The sequence below is a fragment of the Hyposmocoma kahamanoa genome, unplaced genomic scaffold, assembly GCF_003589595.1.
Source record: "Hyposmocoma kahamanoa isolate Upper Pololo Valley unplaced genomic scaffold, ASM358959v1 224, whole genome shotgun sequence".
NCBI lineage: Eukaryota > Metazoa > Arthropoda > Insecta > Lepidoptera > Cosmopterigidae > Hyposmocoma > Hyposmocoma kahamanoa.
Window position 1 is genome coordinate 11,729,752 of NW_020653743.1, and position 23,042 is coordinate 11,752,793.

The 23,042-nt window shown below is 38.1% G+C and overlaps 2 protein-coding genes across 2 annotated transcripts; one reads left to right on the forward strand and one right to left on the reverse strand.

The window, feature by feature from the left end:
* Positions 1–306: 306 nt before the first annotated feature.
* On the reverse strand, positions 307–2,368 carry LOC113228286 (piggyBac transposable element-derived protein 4-like). The gene is made up of 2 exons (XM_026461550.1): positions 2,232–2,368; positions 307–2,146 (listed from the first exon to the last, which is right to left on the reverse strand). Exon 2 carries the CDS (start codon positions 2,137–2,139, stop codon positions 307–309), a length of 1,833 nt encoding a protein of 610 aa, XP_026317335.1. The 5' UTR covers positions 2,140–2,146; positions 2,232–2,368.
* Positions 2,369–3,993: 1,625 nt separating this feature from the next.
* On the forward strand, positions 3,994–19,207 carry LOC113228196. The gene is made up of 8 exons (XM_026461440.1): positions 3,994–4,286; positions 7,292–7,639; positions 9,508–9,612; positions 10,017–10,077; positions 10,730–10,844; positions 13,659–13,741; positions 15,985–16,090; positions 16,326–19,207. Exons 1-8 carry the CDS (start codon positions 4,007–4,009, stop codon positions 17,085–17,087), a joined length of 1,860 nt encoding a protein of 619 aa, XP_026317225.1. The 5' UTR covers positions 3,994–4,006; the 3' UTR covers positions 17,088–19,207.
* Positions 19,208–23,042: the final 3,835 nt, after the last annotated feature.

A 23,042-nucleotide genomic window follows, 5' to 3' on the forward strand; every position in this document is an offset into this window, starting at 1 on the left:
TATGATTAAAATTTGAAGATTGTGGATTAATTCAAATAAAACAGTAATTTACAATGTATAACAGTATTTATTACAAGAAAAAATACGAAATAAAATCAATCTTTTTGGAAACATAACAAAATTTCTAGTTAGACCTCTAAATTATAATAAAAAGTAACGACTTATTTGGAAATGAGATCAAAAATAATGGAACCTATAAATTATATATTTTCTTATAATTATCTAAAGTTTGCTATATTTTACACATAAAAAAAATATTTTGGTGCCACTATTGTCTTTTTTTTTTCAAAATTGCAAGGTAGTTATTTAGCGATTCTCGCGGCAGTGAATGCACAGCTTATTTGAGCATTCGAGACATATTGAAACTTTACAATTGAAACACAGGTATTGTGTCTTGCGTTTTTTCTTTGGGTCACAAGTGGAACACACGTTACGTATTTCCAGCTTATCACAGCTACCACCTGCAACAGCTGGTGTGTCTGCTTCATGGATTTGCAGGATCCGACGGAGAGCAAATTTGAGGTCCCGTTGAATATGAATACTTTTTACTCTGCGTTCCATGTAAGGTCTTGTGAGTTGTTCTGCCAGCATCTTGATAAAGTGGAATCTGGTTTCTTTCTTCTGTGCTTGGGCTGATAAGCTTACAACATAGGCATTCGAGGTCGACACGTCGAGTAACCTATAAAATATGGCCAAAGGCCATCGGCGTGTTCGACGGGCCGTAGAATAGTTTGAGCATCTCTGATCAAGCAAATCTACACCAAATTTAGTGCTATTATAAAATAATATAATCTCTGGCTTCTTTGTGCTGTCATCGACCTCTGGTGAATGGTGCATACTTGAGAGCATTATAACCGCTTTATTTGGTTTGGGAACAAACGATGCTAATGTGACATCTTTTGTAAATCCAAACAGACAAGATTCAGTGTGTCGATAACGAGAGGGCAAGAATTCTGATGGTATTTCTCGCTGATTTTTTCTCAGAGTACCCACTAATGTCAGTTGTTTCTCTTTTAGTAAATCCGCAAGCTCTAGGGACGTGAACCAGTTATCTGTGGTTACGTTTCTGTTAGACCCTTCTATTGGAGAAATTAGTCTCATTACTGCCTGTGTAGGTTTCTTCAGTCGGTTATATTGTGAAGGCAAATTTAGGCCATCAGAGTCTTTACCTAAGTAGATATATGCATTGAGAAGGTAACCAGTCCTTGCATCTGTAATGCATAATATTTTTAGGCCGTATTTGGCTGGTTTCTTTGGCATGTACATCTTGAATCGGCACCGTCCTCGAAAGGCTAATAACATTTCATCCACACATGCGTAGCTACCAATCGAGTAAACAGCTTGGCACTGTTTGATGAAGCTGTCAAAAAGCTCTGAAATAGGTGCAGAGGCGTCAGTTTCTCGCCGTGCCGCTCTTGTAGTAGCATCATCAAAGCGTATAGTGTTTAGTAAAACTTCAAAACGACTTTTACTCATGATACACCTGTATATTTCTCTGCCGCTACCATCCGTCTTATACCATGATGTATAATGTTCCCTATTTTCTTTGAATATGGCAGTGTAGAAAAGTAATCCAATGAATGCTTTTAGTTCTATCAAATCTATATCTTGAACATTAGTTTGCTTATTGTATTTCGGTCTTATTTCGCGAATCTTTTGGTTGGTGTGTTGTACAATTTTATTCAAAATATCATCAGTAAAAAATTTACTCCAGATATCAAGTGGAGTAGAAGAAGCGTTTATAGCCGTTCTGTACTCTGGCTTTACACCTTCTTTTTCCAGTACAATATTGTGTTGTAATGTTCTGGAACGATAATGTGGAGGCTCAGAAGACCAACGAAATCGATTCTTGCCAAAAAAATTCTTCTTTCTGGGACGAGACCTCAACTCTAACAGTGGCACATCATCGTCTGATGAGGTTTGAACAGACGATACGGAAGGCGAATTTCTAGTTTGAAGATTAGTTAAAATTGGTTCTTCCTCACCTTCAATTTCAGAATCGGAGCCGCTGATTTCTTCTAGGACGTGGCCGTCACCAACATCATCTTCAACATCACTAAAAACTCCATTTACCAGGTCCTCTTCATCTGACGGAACTTCTTCTAACCACCTAGCAATAAGCTCGTCATTAGCAGCCATTATTCACCTAAAATGAATAAATAAAAGTTAAAATAATAACGTAAGCACTTACCTCAGGTCACACAGACCCCTGCCGATGTTTGGATACTTACCTTGGCTAACCGCGGGCACCTGTGACGTCGCCGGTGGCTCACGCGGTACTGACGAGCGCGGGGGGAAGGTACATGAACGCGCGAGAATGAACGATGCGTTCGCGCCGAAATATTAACAAAAATAACTTCAACGGTGTCTGAGAGACCTGTGGTAAGTGGTTAAGGGTTAATCAGAATAATTAAATAATGAATAAATGACTCTAAGATTTCAGTAGGTATTTAAAATATTTATTTATTACACTCATTCAAAATTATTTTAATCACCACGAACACGATATCTTGACTGATTTCACAACGAAGCTTTGTGACGTTGACCTTCCTTACGAGACATACATTTGTCGTTATGTATATGTGTACGATTTTTCTCCGTAAATGTGGGTACATACCAGTGTTGGGCGTTAATCAATTAAATTTCAATCAATAATTCAATCAGATTAAAAAATCAATTCAATTGAAATCAATTGCGACGCGTCGCAATTGATTTAATTGCGATTGATTTTAATTGCAATTGAATTTAGTTGCAATAGATTTCAATTGAATTGATTTTAATTGCAATTAAATTTGCAATTAAAATCAATTCCGACCGGTTGGGGGCCCCGGTTGGGAACCCGGTTGGGGCTCCGGTTGGAAGCCCCGGTTGGGGGCTGGGTTGGGGGTTCACGGCTGGGGGTCGCGTTGGGGGCCCGCTTGTGGGCGCCCGGTTTGAGGCCCCGGTTTGGGGGGTCCGGTTTGGGGCCCCGGTTGGGGGGTCCGGTTTGGGGCCGGGTTGGGTGGCTCAGGCCCCATAACTGGGTCCCCCAGCCGGGGCCCCCAAGCAGGCCCCAACCGGGGCCTTCAACCGGGCCCCCATCCAGGCCTCCTACCGGGGCCCCCAACCGGGGCCTCCAACCGGTGCCCCCAACCGGGCCATCCAACCTGGGCCCCAACCGGCCCCCTAACCGGGCCCCCAAGCGGGGTTCCCAACCGGGGCCCCCATCCGGCCCCCTAACCTGCCCCGAGCAGGCCCCCAACAGGCCCCCACAACCAACGCCCTAACTCACCCCCATATGCCCTATAAATTTATCATAATTGTCAGTTTTAATTGTTAATTGTTAATCAAAAAGATTGAAAATTGATTAATTGTTAATTGTAGATATTTGCGATTAACGATTGATCAATTGTTAGTTGCGTGAACCGCAATTAACAATTAATCAATTGTCAATCTTTAATTGCCAGAACAATTAAGTTTTGCCCAACACTGGTACATACCTATCAATGAAAATAATTGAATATCCAATATCTTCTAAACAAAGGAGCAACTAATTCTAAAATTTTGCGATTAGAACCATTGACTTACAATTATATGGACGTCGGGTCCGCGCTAAAAAGTGTCCGCACTTGTAAGGCGCTAAAATCGTATACAGAGCGCCAAACTCCGCTTTAGTCTTCATTTGTTCGACTGACAGCGCGATACTGCGAGGACATTACAATTTAAATTTGGAATAGGTTGACTTGGGACATTTTTTTCGTGGTTTTTGTATTAGACCCGTCGTCCATTTATTTGTAAGTCAATGATTAGAACCGACTAATTTATGGGAGATAAATAAAAATTACATTGTCTATAATCTTTATTAAATTACTCTCAGTCTTGACTGTAAGGTGCATTAGTGCCTTTGCCTTTTCCAATGGAAAAAACAGTACCAAAAAAAAAGAAAACTCGATTTCGTCAACAAACAAGGCGCGATGCGAGTCGCGAGTCGACGAAACAATTGACGATAGTGTAAACGGGGTGTGAAATGTCTCACAGATGCGCTGTTCCGGGGTGTAGAAGTCGACGAAAGGATTTTAAAATTTTTCTTGCTCCATACACCGATAAAACACGATGGGAGGCATGGAAGAAAGCATGCCCATTTTTGGAAACCTATGACCGTGAACCAATGAAACTTCAACATTGTCGATTCTGCCCTAAACATTTTTATCCTGAACATATGGACGAACAAAATAAATTGACACGAGAAGCGATTCCAGTTTTAAATTTACGATTCGAAGGTTTCACGGATTATTGGCAAGACCTAGGTAAAGTTTTTTTCTTATATTATACAGGCAGCTATAACAAACTAACAATATACCAAATCAAACGACGGTTGATTGGCATTTTGAATTTCATACTGTGCACCTTCTGCATTTTAACCATTAAAGGGCTACGATTAATTTCTTTCGTAGATTCTTTGAATCTGTTCGTGAAAGTTATTTCGCGGATGTGGCTTTATTATTATTATTCCAAATACCCACTGTTACTATATCAACATATGGGCTTCATATAGGTATATGTATTGATTCCATTGCAATCTCGTATATAAAGAGATTTTTAAATCTAATTTTAAGAGGCCTGAAACGTTCAGGCGTTTGTGTCAGCTTCGAAATGTTTGTATACATATAAATAAGTATCCTACTTTACTGTCACTACTCCCATGATAAGTATGCCTCATCAGATAGCAAGACCTCACATAGGAGTAAAGAGCTTCAGCACTTTTCGTCAATGGGTTGCTCAGCATTAAGTTAAGCCCTCCTACTTGACCGATGTCTTTTAATTGATATTGGGCCCAACAGCCCCCATATCAATCACATTCCATTAAATGAAGCATGTCTTTCAACGTGTTACAGAATTGGCATTGAGGGAATTCTGCCTTTCTCGTGAGATAGTAATATTTATTTAATGGAATGTGACCAGAACATAGCAATTATTAACGGTGATTTTGATAGGCTACCATCCTTGGAAGATATCTCATAGCTCTTAGTCCTTTGATCCGTATTTAGATCCCTTACAAATGGGATAAGTTCTGTGGCAAAGGGTATGATGATGTTTGAAAGGGTATAACCTGATGGTTCCAACGGCTCGGAAATAGTCTCCCTTGCTGGTCTGTCTGCTATCTCGTTTCCTAGAAGTCCAATGTGTGATGGTAGCCATTACGTATTGGACAATTGGTTAGTCATTCATTTTAATGCCTCATATGCTATTGGTATGCGTCAACCTCCAAGGACACATTGAACCAAGTTATGAAGTGCACTTTTAGAGTCAGTGAGAATAGTGATTTTGTTTGCATCCACAGAACTAACAAAGGATAATGCTTCCTTAATGGCAAATAACTCCGCTCTCATTGTACATACTTCATAACACAATTTAAGTTTGAATGATACATTTTATTGCAGGTTGCATAAGTCCAGACCAACACCATTGATGTCCTTGGAACCGTCAGTAAAAATCCTATAGTAGCCACTGTATTCAACAGTTCAAAACTATTTATGCAATTATTTAAATTCACTGTCTCTTGGGAGTGGTCATATTGGGTATCCTGTCTTTTATGCAGTTATTTTCTATGTGCGACAACCTAATTTCCATATAAAACATTTCCAATTTGTTATTATTGTATACGTCTCTATTTTCTAAATTGTTACAAGTTTCAAGCTGCAAGCTGGTTTTGCCTTAATATTCCAGTAACTATTTCTGTTACATTCTGCAGTAAGATCTTCCATACTTTGGGCACTCGCTTTATTAGTGAGAGATACCGTGGATAACCAATATTTATATGCCAACCAATATCTATGCACAGCCACAGGTGGTATGGCCAACTCACACACCTTTACATGTATCGGTGTAATCCTAACGAAACACCCACAGATACATAAGTCTCTATGTTGTAAGAGGTCTAGTTTACGTAGGTGACAGCTTGCTGAGTTAGCGTACAAAAAATTTCCAATATCAATTTGGCTTCACAGAAGAGAAATGTATAGCCTTCCCGTAAACCTAAGGTGAACACCTCAAGAGCTACCTATGAGTACTTTTAAGATATTAAGATGTTTATAAATCTTTTGACACAACTCATTTATATGAGAGTTCCAGAGGAGCTTGGAGTCTAGCCATAAGCCCAGATATTTAATTTATATTATGGTTATTTATTACTACACCAGCTTCGTCTAATAGTCTCTAATCTAATCTCTACATTAAATTCTTTTCTGGATCTAATAAATAAACAGGCTTTACTTTTCTCCTCTGATAGACAGTAATATTTCCAAGTAATTCAGCAAAAGTACAGCTTACATTCCTAATATTACTTACTACTGATTAGATTTCATTATTATATAGTCTTATATATTACGAAAACGTCAGCGTATTTCAGGATTTTAGCCTCTGTAACGATTTTTGTTATTTGCTTAGTGACAATATTGAAGAGTAGTGGTGACAAAGGATCGCCCTGGACCAGGCCTCTGTAAGCCGGTCTACTGAAAGAAGTGTTATCAGTATTCTATTAATTAAATTTTTATTGAATTGATATTCAATTATTTTTTATGAAATTACTCCACTAGTTTGTTATAATTATTAATACAAAGATCGAACACTCAGAAAAAATTCCTTCGATCCGGTCGGATTCGAACCGACGTCTTCTTGCATACCGTGCCAGACGCAGGTAGCTGTAAAGCTACTAACTGGGTGATAAATCTGTCAAAGATTTCTCATAGATGGCGCTACGACTAAAAAGTCGTTGAAAGACCAAGTACAAAGACACGACGCAAGCACATAGAAAAATTCGTGAGGTTCGTTGGCTCGTTCCGTGGCTTAGTTGGTATAGCGTCTGGCACGGTATGCAAGAAGACGTCGGTTCGAATCCGACCGGATCGAAGGAATTTTTTCCGAGTGTTTTTTCTGAGTGTTCGATCTTTGTATTAATAATTATAACAGTATTCTATTAGTCAAGAAGTTCCATACATATCGACAGATTCTTTACCCCACTTCAATACACTTCAAGCTTACTACCAGAGAAGAGATGAGTACCAGAGCAATTTAATTCACACTGGGGCACTACCCGGAACTCTGAATCCAGAACTAATTTTGAAAAGTTCAGTTCTCTAAATTGATCATACTGGTAATCAAACCTGAGTCCTCCTCAGCCAGCGCCCGCAGTACAAACCGTTGGGCCACCAAGGTCCGTTAATACTTTCCATTTAACAACTTTCCACTACAACAAAATTCCACTTTGCACTTAGCATTTGTTATTCTACACTTTTCGTATGTATTGTTTCAGGCAGCAACAATGTTGCACCTACTCCTGCAGGCGACCCAGCTGTCGACAATCAGACCTCTTCAGCACAAGTAGCTACTACGACACTAGCTACTACTGAACATACACCTCTTAATACTAAAATAGATACAATACCTGAAACCGTTACTTGTGAAACAGCTTCAGCTGCTACTTTCAAAGCTAGTACAACCATTTTCAAAGAATTTCCATTGAGTCCATCAGAGAAGAACGATGATTCATTGCAATTCCATAAAGAGACTCAGGTGGTGTCCGATATTGAAGATACAATCGAGGCTGATGACGAGGGTCCGTTCTCGTGGCAGAAAAGCGTTGTCGTTCCCTGTGACAAAGGTAACTACCATATATTGTTTTTAATCAATCATGAAATAAATTCATACGGTAATTAGTACCTTGGGTGTAATAAAGACATATGCGATTATACGTCAAAGTGCTTTTATCACCATAATAGTCATCAAAATAATATAAAAATACATGAAACAATGTGCCAAATTTTATATTTCTTCTAATTTGAACCATTAAAAGGCTCCAACTAATTCGCTTTGTAGAATCTTTATATCTATATCCTGAAAGTTATCATTTTGCAGATGTGGCCTTATTATTATTTACCAAAAGTGAGAATTATAGCTACTGGTACTATATCAGCGTATACGTATATAAATTGATTCCACTGCGATCTCGTCTTCAAAGAGTTTTGTTTGTCTTCTCCATTATGCAGGTTTCCTAATTACGAGAGCCGTTCAATGTATTCTCGGTATCGGGGTGATTAACTAATGATAAGAGTAAATTAATTACCTCATTAGTTAAAGACTCTCTTTAAGGGTATAAATATAAAATTTCATGTAATTGTCATCATTAGTATTCAAGTTATCAATACGAGAAGACAACTACAATGACAGACGCCACAATGTTGACGAAAATCGAGCACCGCGCAGTGATTAAATTCCTTACAAAACGAGGAAAGACTCAAAAAGTTATTCATGAAGAATTGGTGGCTGTTTATCAAGATTCTGCTCCTTCATTATCTACTATTCAGAAGTGGTCTAGTGAATTTAAACGGGATAGAAAGAGTATTGAAGACGACTCCCGTGCTGGAGGGCCGGTAAGTGCCACTTCTGAAGAAAACGTCAAAATTGTCGAGAAACTTGTATTGCAAGATGCCCGTATCAGAGTGAAAACATTAGCAGAAAAGACTAAGCTATCCGTGGGTACCATTCACACTATCCTTCATGAACATCTGAATCTTTCAAAAGTCAGTTCAAGATGGGTGCTGCGAATGCTCACGCCGCTTCAGAAACAAGTTCGAGTTGAGTGCAGTAAGGGGTTTTTGGAGCTCTGTAGCGAAAATCCGAGTGGAGTTTTTGAACGCATTGTCACCGGTGATGAAACGTGGGTTCATCACTATGATCCTGAGGGTAAGCAAGAGTCCATGCAGTGGCATAAAAAAGGAACAGACCCACCGAAGAAGTTTAAAGTCTGACCATCCGCCGGAAAACTCATGGCACAGTGTTTTGGGATTTTAAGGGAATTTTACTGATCGAATACACAAAAATGGGTCAAAGTATTACTGCCGCAGCTTACGCAAACAGCCTACGCAATTTGAAGGTTGCTATAAAGGAAAAAAGACCTGGAAAATTGACCGCTGGTGTCTTGCTTCTTCACGACAACGCGCCGGGCGCGTTGCCAAGGCTGCTGTAAGGGATTGTGGATTTGACGAAATCACTCATCCACCCTACAGCCCTGACCTGGCCCCCAGTGATTACTTTTTGTTCCCAAACCGAAAGAAAGATCTTCGGGGTAAGCATTTTTCCGACGATGAAGAGTTGAAGGAGGCAATTAATGAACATTTTTCAGGCAAAGAGGAAAAATATTTTTTCGAGGGCATCGAAAAGTTATTTGCCCGATCAAATAAGTGTATTGAGGCTATGGGCGACTATATTATTGAAAAATAAATTTTATTTAGAATTTTTTGCCTATTATTCGATACCTATACCGAGAATACATTGAACGCCCCTCGTATGTTTATTTAAAAGAAAACTTGCTTAACAATTTTTACCATCATACCGACGACGACGCGACGATGTAGGCAAGGTTCAGGTCATTGTTTTCTTAGTCTTGAGATGTGTTTGATACGCGAAAAAGAAACGCATAAAGAGCAAAGCAGGAGTTAGTTTGTTTTACCTATATAAACTTTATTGCAGATGAGTTTGTGGGTTCAGAGCCAACGAGCCAGCTGATTGATGATGACGTGCTGCTCTACGACTCCAAACCACATCACAGTCAAGCCGCGCAAGACACATTTACGGGTGAAATATAATTTCTATTTTAGTATTTTTTCTATTTACTACCCTAAGGCAGCCCAGTAGAAATTTCTGGAAGCAAGGGTTTTAATCTCAGGTATAGGATTCATTCGTCAAGGATGAATCTAATTTCACTTGAGAGTTGTATTCATGTTTCTTCTTTGTTACAAATCACAATTGTTGTATTTATACTAAAACAAACAAAATATATTTTTTTTTATAACGCACACGCACACACTCAACATAGCCCCGCACTAGGAAAACCCTGTGTCGCGGATGCCATGGACATATACATATAAATATTTCTACCGGCCCGGGAATCGAACCTGGGACCTCTGCGTGGCAGTCATGCATGGGAACCGTTCCGCCACGGAGGCAGTTGGTGACATTTGGTCATTTTTAATTTACAGAAAAAACGGATGAAGTACTGGAGGAGTTAAAATGCAATCTGTGTGAAAATATAATAAAAACGTAAGTAACATTCATTGACTTACAAATAAATGGACGACGGGTCTAATACAAAAACCACGAAAAAAATGTCCCAAGTCAACCTATTTAAACGTAGTGACATGTAAAGGAATATGAAAAAGCTAAAACGTTGAATTTAAATTGTAATGTCATCGCAGTACTGTCTAATTCTGCTTGCTTCGCTGTCAGTCGAACAAACGAAGACTAAAGCGTGAATGACACTCTGTATACGATCTTAATGCCCTATAAGTTCGGACACTTTTTAGCGCGGACCCGACGTCCATATAATTGTAAGTCAATGGTAACATTGAATATTTAATTAAAGTGTTGCTGCAACACAAAATGCCAATAATATATGTTAAATTATAGCAGAATGACATTTTTACAGTTCTAATGTAACCAAGGTCTAGTTAGAGCAGTTACATAGTCGTAAATTGATTTAAAAACCAACAAACATAAAATGTACTTTATTGTACACATTGACAGATGTTATTCCTTAGCTCTGGAGGGGATATTCGAACAAAAGTGCTATAGCTTGTTGGCTGTGGACTCTACATGCCCGGCCCAAAACCCGACTCTGTGGCCCATTGGCCACAAAAGCCCAGACGAACGACACCACGACGACAGATGACCCCGACCATAATATCTTGTGCAGTGGGTTCCGGTACTCGTGCGTCCAGTGCCCCGACTTCGACCTGTGCGGCGCGTGCGAGACGAAGGGCGCGCACCGGATGCACTACGTGCTCAGGTCGCCTGGCACCAAGGACGTCGTGAGTCCTTTATTTATTCATTTTTTTATTTATTTATTCATTTAACATTTGCAACTTAAAAGACAAAAGTCCAAATCGCTACAAACACAGAAACAACAAAAATAAAAATATAAAATTGAATAAAATAAACGTAATACATTTCACAGAAATGAACTTACAGGCATCATTTGTTCAAATACTTTGGAGGCGTTAACTTCATTCACCTGAATTAGTTCACCTAGCTAGGTGCATTAAGTACACTTTAGTAAACTTAAATCACCAGGGTAGGCTGCATTAGATAAACATAAAAGTAAACCGTATTCACCACGATATTTAAGGACGCCAGGACTCAGTTCGTTACATGGCACAGATATGGTGATGAAAAGCTTCGTGATGAAACCTGCATGTCGAGAAGTTCACAATTTCCTACATTCACTCATGAGACATCCAATCGTGCTATCAAATAAATCAGTATGTGGTGCTGCCTCGAGAACGGAGTTGAGGAGTGAGCGCGCAGCACGGTGTTTCGGTGTGCCTGCGTGTGCGCGTGTCGCGCGCGCCTATACTCATTCGCCAAAAATAGCCTTAGCAAACGCTGCAGTAAATAAGAGGAGTCAATTTTACCGTGAATAATATTTACAAAAAGTTTGGCCAGCGCGAGGAACCTACGCAACTGTAAAGAGTCGAAGGCAAAGTGCCCTTCGCAAAAAAAGCGTAGGATACATGAATGGATAATAAATAACCATAGCGCCTTTTGTATAAATGGCGGAGAAACTGTTTCTGTACCTGCTCCAACATGAGGTTATATTACTTCTCACAAGGAATCCAAACAACTGAGCTTGTCTCCAATATACTTCGTACTAATGATACGTAGAGCGTGCAGGTCGCCCGGTCTGAGATATGAGAGGCATTTCGAAGTACAAACCCCAGTCGTCGATATGCTATCGCCGTCACTGACTCTGTGTGCGCATAGAATATTAATAACGACTATTGAAAATAACTCCAAGATCACGTACTTGTGCTACTCTTGTAATCGGCATACTTCCTAATAAAAATACAAACTCAAGCTAAAGCTGATCACCTCACACTTTGCACAGTTGAAGTATAATTTATTATTTTTACTCCAATCGTACTCTGTCTAGATTCCTCTGCAGCACCACAGCGTCTTCTCGGACTTGACCAATTTCACGTTGTTAGCGAACAGGAGCACAGTGGAAGTTTGCACCATCTCTGGGAGATCGTTGATCATAAGAACAAAGAGCAATGGGCCCAGGTTGGAACCTTGACTAATTCCAGAAAGAGTTCGATAGGGGCTTGACACAAACGGCCCATATTTTATGAATTGCTCTCTATTAGACAGATAACTTCCAAATAATTTAAGAAGTCTTGGCGAGAAATCCATAATTCCTGGTTTTAGCAATAACATGTCATTGTCAACCCTGTCGAACGCCTTCTGATAGTCGAGGTAAATAACATCCACCTGGTTGCCTATTTGTATCTCGCTTGATATGTAGTCCGCAAGATGGACGAGGTTGGTAGCGACTAATCGATTTGTCAGGAAGCCGTGCTGAGTATGGGTGATATGTTGCGACATTGCGGCAGTAAATGCCCGTGTAGAGTCATTTCAAATATCTTTGCCAGAGAACATAGTATAGCTATAGGTCGATAATTTTCTACTGCAGTTTTTGATCCCATTATAGGAATTGGAGTGACTCGAGACTGCTTCCAAAGTTTAGAATATTTATCCAATTCTAATACCAGATTAAATAAAAATGTGATTGGTTCTATAAGGATATCAACGCAACCTGCAATTACAAACGCTGGAAAAGCGTCAGGTCTTGGTGACGTACCAGGCTTCAATTTCTTAATAGAGATCCTAATATCAAACTGTGTGAAATAAGACACATGCACATGCCTCCCGTGGTAGGTTTAGTTATCATAGTTTGCAGTTGAACCAGCCAAAGCCCAGTCAAGAGACGGCTTTTTGGGAATAAAAATAGAGCTGAAGTAGTCGCGGCTAAACGCTTTAGCCGCCGCTGCACCACGATATTGATTGCCACATTTTGTGACTGTGCTCTATACCGCCACTGTTTCGCAAACCATTCACGAAGGAACAAAACTGGTGCGGGTTAGTATGTATCTGGTCTGATATCCTACGCATGTAGACTAAGTAGGCTTTAAATATATCTACCTTGATTTTAGATCGAAGTTCTGCAAAATTAACAATGTATAAACTGTATTTTAGATCACCAGAAGTCTTCCATAGACGATGATAATTGGCTTTACAGCTAATATCATGCATAATTGATTTTTGTTTTGTTTTGTTGATATATAGGATATACTCTACTACTATGCGATCGCTTACGTATTTTCATTGGCATACAACTGTCGAATATATCATATATGACATTATAGAAAAAATGGACTGCAGCTTTAACATCTCTGATGTCGTATATAGTTTGCCAATCCACAGCTAGAAGTAATTCATACAATTTATAAAAATCTCCTTAGCAAAATTCCAGTCTAGATGATGACCAATATTTGAAGGCTCTATTCTAAATGTTTTGCTATATTCATAGACAAATTGCAACATTAGTGGCGGGTGGTGGAGGTCACTCTTACTGAGTACCTCTTGTGGTGCAGCTGCACATACCTGTACCGCACTTCTCATCTCATCGCTAGTCAGCACCACGTCCAGACATCTCCCATTCAGATTTATGACGTTATTGAACTGATAAAAATTACAAAACCGTCGCGCGTTACTCGATTGCTTCTTTTGCACAGATCGCAGCTCATTAGAGACGAGAATCGTTCAATTGCTTGTGGTGGTTCCAGAGCGAAGTGCAGCTGATGCTGCGCCTGATCCGCCAGGCGATACTGGCCGATTCCATCGTGTCGCTCCGCGACCATCCCGATGCGTGAGTATGCTTCTATTTTTCTTCATTTCATTAGAGGTTGCCAGAAGCATTTATTGGAGGGAAAAATGAGAGAAACCTTGTCTCTTCTCCTCTCGTTCCTCTTAGATCTTAATAAAGCCGAACTTTTCGGCCCAAACTGAGCAAATGCTCTGACGCCTTTTACTTCTTTAAAGTGTTGTTGTTCCTTCGATACTATTGATGATTCCTCCAACCGTCAAGTTAAGGAAGACACGCTTTTATTACTCAGAATTTGACCGGTGAATTTCGGTGATAGACTTCGTTGAGAGGAGAATCTACAACACAAGCATATATAAAATATTACAGAAACAAATTGTTACTCTATCAATGCTGTGTACTGAATGCGGTGCTTTAAGCGTCAAAATGACTTCGACAGTCTAAACAAAAATATCTACAAACGTCGGGAGTGGATAAAAATTATACGACTTTTACGAAAAGATACTTTGAGTAACAAAACACTAGGCAATTGTACAACAAGCTAATGATGCACAGTGGCGTTTAATAATTTGTAATAAACTATAGTTAAATGTTTGTGTATCTAGTAATTTGTAATACCTACCCCTTTATAAATTTGTTTTCGTTAAATAGAAACAGAAACTTTGTCGGAAGACAGTCTTTTTATCACTTTTATCCAATAAATAAAACATACTAGAAAAGCAATGAATTCCTTAAATTAGGAAGTGATCTCTTCATATTAACAATTTATTTGAAAGAACCATGAATTCCAAATGTGGATCCTTAAGTTCACACATTTTCAAATATATTTCACTCACTCGTTCATTCAATTTCTGATTATTATCTTCAATGTCTCTTTCCAGCAGTGAGGCTACAAAAAAAAGCTAGTCTTGCAAAGTGGTCCCACATTTTAGACAACTGTTTGTAGGACATTGCGTCTCTAGTATTATTTATGCTCACTGTCCCCTAGTGTAGTATTCACCGCGGAGGACAGTGACCCCCTCACTCGCTTCACCGAGCGATATGTAATCTTTCGATCGCTTATTTACCTATTTTTTTAATTCTAGGGTCGGCAGACTAAAGCACATAAGTAAAAAAGTGTTTCATTTGTCAATATATAATTATATATTTTTAACCGACTTCAAAAAAGGAGGAAGTTCTCAATTCGTCTGTATGTTTTTTTTGTATGTATGTTACGCGATAACTCCGCCATTTGTGAACCGATATTGATGATTTTTTTTTGTTGGAAAGCCCTCTTTCCAACGTCAGATGTGGTCCCATTTAAATCTGAAGAAAATATTCCACCCTTAGAGGGTGGTAAACTAGGGAATGAAAGTTGACTGAAAAAAGATAATAATAATTATAATAATAATAACGCACACACTCAACATAGCCCCGCACTAGGGAAACCCTGTGTCGCGGGTGCCATGGACACATACATAGACAAACACAAATTACACCCAAACTCACGAGAGAAATAAATGTAGGCCATACAAATATTTCTCCCGGCCCGGGAATCGAACCTAGGACCTCTGCGTGGCAGTCCGGCATGGTAACCGTTCGGCCACGGAGGCAGTTAAAGTTAAGTATTTTTTGTAACTTAGATTTGGTACTTACCAACTTTAGGTTACATGAAAGTAGTGCTACAAGTACCTAGCTCCACAGCGTGCAGATATGCAGAGTTTCGTTTCAACTTAGCAATTCTTCACAACAGAAAAAGCAGAAAGAAACCAGAGACCATTTTTGCGCGCAATTCTTCGACGCTCGTAATCTGCGTAAACTAAACGTTTCACATGCCATAAGAACGCACTTGATGGTAATACAGGGTCTGGTGAACATGGTATCAGTTTTTTTTTGCACTAACTCTTGTCTACATACCAAACCACGTTGCATTTCGTAAGAAACTAGAACGTATGCGCGATGTGGACTGATGATCTACCAATCACGCACTCGATACGATACTCCCCCGTCCCTACCCGTACCCTACCACCAAATAGATCTAAAATGCATATTTTCTGCGCATAAGTCATTGTTTAAATGGTTGCCGATACCTGTGGCATGTGTAGTGCAAGACAATGACCTTTGGATCAAACATGGTTAACGCAATTAAATAAAAGATAAGAGTTTAGGAATTGTTCTTTTCGATTTATTTTTTTAGTGATTTGGCATTGATCTGGGTTCAGTTTCGGATATAAAATGACCTCTGTAAATATGTCGAGAATACAAATCAACACATTGTATAATTACATAATATAACCGATTGTGTGTAGGCCGCAGGATGAGATCAAAGAGGAGGTCGAAGAGGGACCAGAGCCCGAGCGTGAAGAGGACGACCCTCTTTCGGCCGAATTTCTCCCTGCGAAAACTACAGCACAGGTAAAGTAGTCTTAAAGTCTTGCAGATATTGTTTCACTAGTCTGATTTCAATTAAAAAATATTGTTAATGAGAATTCGTGAATGAGTAGTTTTTTTGCTGAATATTCACTAACACCTACATATGATGGTCATAGACACAGGATTAAGGTTAAATTTTCTCGCTTGAAAATGTATGTATTTGGGCACATAAACGACAACTTACTAATGAAATAATTATAATATTTTGTCCAACTAGGAATTGACTGTGGACGAGTGCTTAGACACAACAGCGACGGAATCCGAAGAAGACGAACCTCTCCAGAAGATACCTGCACTCTCTCCATTTGAGTCTCTTGAAATGCCGACTACCTTTACACTTGTAACTACACAAGGATCCTCGGCTAAAGAAAATCAGGTTTTAGTTCAAATAAAGCCCCATAAAAGCACAAATAAACGAAAGACATGTATACGTGTTCCAGATGAAACTAAACAAACGCACGTAAAAACGCCCATACGACCCTTCATTCTGAAACATACACCAAAGGAGAAATCTTTACCATTAGTTAGCTCAACACAGCAAGGTCACAGTTCTGGGAATCTTGTGGGCACCCAGACATTCGCTGTAAAACTGGTATTATTGCCAAATACACAAAGTAATTTAATGGTCAATAACAGTAGAACATCACTCACACCAAGTAATATTATCATCCAGGACAATAGAACGCCAATGACACCAAGTCATGTAATTGTTCAAGACAATAGGGCGCCAATAACACGAAGTAATATAAACGTTCAAGACAATAGGGTGTCAATTGCACCAAGTTGTATAATCGTTCAGAACAATAGGATGCCGATTATTTCTAGACATGTAGGTGTCACAAAATCAGCTCAATCAGTCGTAATAGAAACTAAATCAGAGCGATTGCGGACAATGAAGCTGAATCCAACAGTAAGAATAGAAAGGCTTGGTGTACATATATTAAATTATTATAAAAGTGGTAGACAGATACACAGATGACAATAATAACTTCGTATGTTTCTCACAATCAGTGGGAAATGGAAGAGGAGAATGAATTCAAAAATTATATTTTATAAGATTTGTTAGGACAAATGGAAGGAGGCATCGTTTAGTTTTGCTAATGAGCCATGAAAGCGCCACTTTGACAGTTACCAACTTCATTAGAACACAACAAAGTTCTTTGGATTGAACTGTACAATTAGTACAGTATGAAAATAAATAGATGTAAGGTATATAAAGTAAGGATTCCATGAAATGTGATGCATATGAAAGAATAACGCATAGACGCTGTCTTAATACTGTTTTCTTTGATTGTTCAGTTGAGTACCAACTATCAACTTCAATGCTGTGCCAATGCCAATGATCGACGATACTTCGAAATGTATCAAGAATTGTTACGTAACACATAAATAGGTTTACAAATAAATAATTAAATATTAGACAACATCACATACATTGTTCTGATCCCAAAGTAAGTAACTAAAGTACTTGTGTTATGGTAATCTGAAACAACTACGGTACCACAAACACCCAGACCCCAGATAATAAATTACAATTTGAATAGTATGGACAAAACGTTGCAATGTGCATGTGCAAGAAAATTCGGACTTTTTATTAACAAAATACGAGGGGTAATCCAAAAGTAATGATAATCGGATATTTGTAGAGCACATAAAATTATGAAAAAAATTGTTCTAATATCCACCTCGCAATAACTCGATTCACGATAAAAATTTTGTTTTATTTATTAGTTTTTATTCTGAAAATTGATACGTTAAGCCGAAAACTCCCGACAAATCTAGACGGATGGTAACCCTACACCCAACCGACATTGGCGATGATCGTCATAACTTATGTTATTCTTACCGATCTGACATTGGTGAAATCTTTGAAAAAGCGCCGCCAAAACGCAAAAACAATTACAGGAGTTCGTATTCATCGTTTGGTGAGCACCATGGCGAGAATAAAAGTTTAGAAAACTACGTGTAACTAAATACAATATAAACATTATTTGTCCGTTTTTCTCCGACTTGACTTCTGTCACACTATGCAAAAACGTAGTAGTTACGACAGATTCACTAACACACCCAAACTTACAATGCTGCTATTTTTTCAATGTACCTCGGCAAACTTTGTGTTTCCGCTGTCTGTTTTATTCAGTTGCTCTTTTTGCGTGTGGTACAGATCGGACGCTGTCAGTAGACTTGGAAGTATATACATAGAGTTTCTATTACGTTTTTTATTTATTATGCAATGGGAGGAAAGCCGCTAAAGTCACAGGCACGACAGATAATTTACAGCGTGTACTTGTATTTTTTACAAAAAGCCGATACGTTCAAGAAATACAACAATGGTTATTTTCAAAAAGTCCAAATACTTGTTTCTGTAGCTTGTGGTTTTTCAATCAGAACTGAAGAATATTTTGAAATAACCGGGAAAATATTCATTTTTAGTTATAAAAAAGCGCACTTTATAATTTTGTTAACTTGCTTATTGACATGGGAGTATTTGTTAATAAAAATAGGAAAATAGTATTACAACTCTATATAGTTCACAAGGAAATCAAAACAAAACAAAATTCAAATTATTATATATTTTAAATCTAATAATTAATTGGCATGGAAATTAATATTCGTGTGCTTTCGGAAATCTGATTATTGCCGAGGGACATCGAGCTCTACGGGCATACTGAAAACCTGCGCCGTGGTATGTCACTGCAGCACATGCTAAGTTAAGTCCCGTGTTGGTGTGACGCTGCAACACAGACCATACCAGACTGTCTACTTTGTGTTTACTTTAATTGTGACATGTCAAAAGTTTTTTTGTGTGGTTTTGTGTTGTTGTATTGTGCCAGTAAAAGTATGTCTATGTCTACTTTGACAAAATAGAAGCACTGTACCCGTGTATTATTTATATCAAAACTTCTTAATTGATCTATGCCTGCCCACGTAATATAATAATGTCTTAATTGTGAGAAATGCTCATCCATCTAATGTGGTGGACAATAGCGTAAACTCTCGGTTACAGGAGTCCTACGTGACTATCAAGTCACGTGATATGTATGTAAGAATTTCCAAGACTGATTTTTGTTTGTAAGAGTTATTAGTTAGTGAATAAACACTTATTTTACAGTAAGTCGTTTTTTATTTCGTTGTTAATGTTAATTTAACTTAATCAATAACTTAATCAACCAGAGTACCTATATCGAATATCTACCTATATAGTACCTATATAGAATATCTCAGAGCATAAAATATGATACTGTGTATTATAGTACCTATGTACGACATACTTTTCTATAAAATTCTATAAACCGGTGTTGTTTGGCGCGCCTTATTCCAGCGTGACCATGATTGAGTTTTTGAAATATGACTAGCCAGAAAAAAGTCTGTATTTAGTCGGTTCTAGTCGCAAAAGACTAGATTTAGTCTGTCTGCCGTTCAAAATTTATAAGGGTGTTTTACTGTTTAGTAGCTTATTCCAGCGGCACCATTTCTCAATTTCAGGAACCGCAACACCTAGTGTAGATCTGACTGTTTTTAGTGTACACTAAAAACAAGTCATGATTTAGTCGTTTCTAGTCGTAAAAAACTAGATTTAGTCGTTATGCCGTTTTGAAGTTATTAAGGTATTTTATTGTCCACGTTGGAATAAGTTTATTCCGGCGGAACCATTTTTGAATCTCTAGAACCACAGCCCCTAGTTTATATCTGATGGCACACAGAAAAAATCTTGTCGCGAAATTTCAGAATTACTCACTCTTTGTAAGATAAAAATACAACCGATTTATTATTTCAAGGTTATACATACCTGTGTGGCGGCTTTAGACGCCGCCTATTATCACCGGCTGGCTGAGGCAGTCTCTTTGGACGAGTGTCGCCAAGGAGAGTGTCACACTTGCCGGAAATGTTTGGCAGTTTTTAGTTATGTAAATTGTCATGTCAGCGATTGTAAATTGTTTGTCCATACATTATAATTATATCGCCATTAACGAAGTTTACGAGGCCGTTTTATTGTTCGTTAGGGGAGCGATAAATTCCCCAAACCTGTGTTAGTCTCGAAGCTCATGTAACCATGGCAAAGAAATTAGTAAAAAATCAGTTATTTTTCCTTAATGGCAATGATATTTATTAGTGTACGTATGTCGTATTGGCACGAGACGAACGAGGTGCATGGAGTACAGTCGCGTACGACTATTGATCAGAATAATTAAATAATGAATAAATTACTTTTGGTGTACGATTTTTCTACTTAAATGTACCTATTATGGAAAATAATTGAATATCCAATATCTCCTAAACTACTTCAAGACTAATTCACGACTTTTTCTGGGTGCAATCAGATCTAAGCTAGGAGATGAGCTCGAGATTATGAAATGGTGCCGCTGCCTGGAATAAACTTATTCCAGCGTGGACAGTACAACACGCTTATAACTTTTGAATGGCGGACCGACTAAATCCAGTTTTTTACGACTAGAACAGACTAAATAGCGACTTTTTCTGGCTAGTAAAATTTTAAAAACTCGACCATTGTCACGTTGGAATAATCCACGTGTTGTTTTTTGTGAACAATGTAATTAAGTTTCCTATTAAATTGTTTCTACGATGACACATCAATTCACAAAAAAATGTAGTAATAAAAAATGTTATTAACTTCATAACTGAAAACATCCTAAATTTTCAACGGTTGACCGACAAGGTAAATCTTGGATTATGCGACTAGAACCAACTAATTGAAACTAGCATGGACACGCTGGATTGGGGGATGCCAAAAGAGGTCGTGTGGTCTAGTCCATAGACATCGTTGGTTGTGGTCGCAAACTTTTAAAATTAATCGTCATTTAGTTCATGAAATAAATAAATATCGGAGCATTGACCTACCAAAATAGGTCAATGTATCGGAGATTCAGGGTCGTATTCTAGAACTGTACTCAATGCTCAAGTCAGGATTTGAGCAGACTTGAGTATGATTTCAAGCACTGGAAATACGACCCTAAAGGCAAGGACTTGAGTATGATTTCTAGTGCTATAAATCATACTCAAGTCCTGACTTGAGCATTGAGTAGAGTTCTGGAATACGACTCTTAAATCATCAAGGTACAATTACGTACAAAAATCATACAATAATGAAAACTATGTTATAAGGAAGGCCACCATTTTAGTTGTTCTTTGTGATATTCTTAGACTCAATTTACATTGCGGCGGAACGGAAGCTAATTCGCTGCTCGAGAAGACGCACGGTCGCGGACATGCTCGAGCATTCGCGAGAATTCTCGTGACTGCGCCTTGAGTGAGAAAAAATTTCGTAAAACCAATTATATATTAACTCTTTGTTGCGTACCATTCATGCTATTTTCTGTGGTGGGAAACAATAAGCAAAACGATTATAACACAAACGATTAAGTTACGAACCCGGTGTATATAGGTACAACCATTAAATAATGTATGAAAACTTAACGAAAATTCACATAGGTAGGTACCTAAAAAGTCAAAGAGAAGCGAGAAATATATAAGTCAGTTAATCCTTGCAATAATAAGTACCTGTTAAAAATGCCTGATTCAATACTTCACTACTCATGAAAAAATATTGAAATATAACTAAAAAATATCAAGTACGGGACGAACAAGTCGTGCGCCTGATGTTAGGCTACACGCCTGTCCTTAACGGTTGCAGTGCCACTCACGAGCTTTAAATCGTATAGATCTGAGGGACACTGCCATTGCGCCTGTCACCCTGAGTCATAAGTTGACACGTCCCATGAGCCTGTAATTTCACCAGCACCATTACACTTCAAAACCGGAACGCAGTAATGCTAACATTACTACATGGCGGCAGAAATAGGTGTTAGAGCTCAACTGCTACTATTGATACTTTTAATAAAATACATGCACAACATTATACAAGTATAATATTATATGCTTAATTTCAATGGCATGTATTTAAAATATGATCATTTTAAATTTGAGAATGCAGCAGGCAAAAATAATCTTATGATCGATCCTTTTTCTCTGAGACTTAAAATAAATTAATTCAATGGATATTTTAGTCCTGAGCTACGCATTTTATTTACTTGTATAAAATTTATCTTTTTTTATTCGATTCACTAAAATACTTTTTATTTTGATTTACTAAAAACAGACAGACTATGGAATATTTCATAAAATGGATTAAGGAACTATTCGCAAAATCACCTAAGTCGTAAATGTACTTAACCGTGGTAGGCCTCATTCCGAAAATGCCTTATTTATTCATACGTAGTATCTCTTATTAGTTTGTGCCCTATTCTACTTAAAACTTATTCGTACAAAGACTAATTCATTGTTTAGATTTACCTGTAACATACTACCTACTCTATCCTGTTGATCATCTTTCCAAAATTCCGTTCGCTTTTATTTTTATTCCGCAATTTCCTTTCTCCGTTTTTAATTTCCTATTAATATCCAAAAACCCAAATCAATTTCCACGACAACAAAGAAATATCCGACGACGACAATAATATCCTGAATCTTAAGAAGGAAGCAAAGATTAATTGGAACAATTACCAAAAATTGGCAACCCAATGAAGTTGCACATGGCCAACAGCTGGACGCCATAGTGTAAAAGTATAAGGAAAAAAAGTAATATTTGAAAACAGTGGTCACAAACTACTAACAGTGGTTTTCAAATTGCGTGTGGTTTGTGCAGGATGGAAAGGTTTGTGTTCTAAATTTAAATAAAATGTCTCAAAGATGCGCTATTCCGGGGTGTAGAAGTCGACGAAAGGACTCTAGACTTTTTCTTGGTCCATACAACGAAAAAACACGATGGGAGGCATGGAAGAAAGCATGCCCATTTTTGGAAAACTATGATCTTGAGCTAAGATTTAAGATTTAATTTTTGAAGTTTCATACTTCAAAAATTAAGATTCTGCCATAAACCAAAAATTAAGATTCTGCCATAAACATTTTTATCCCG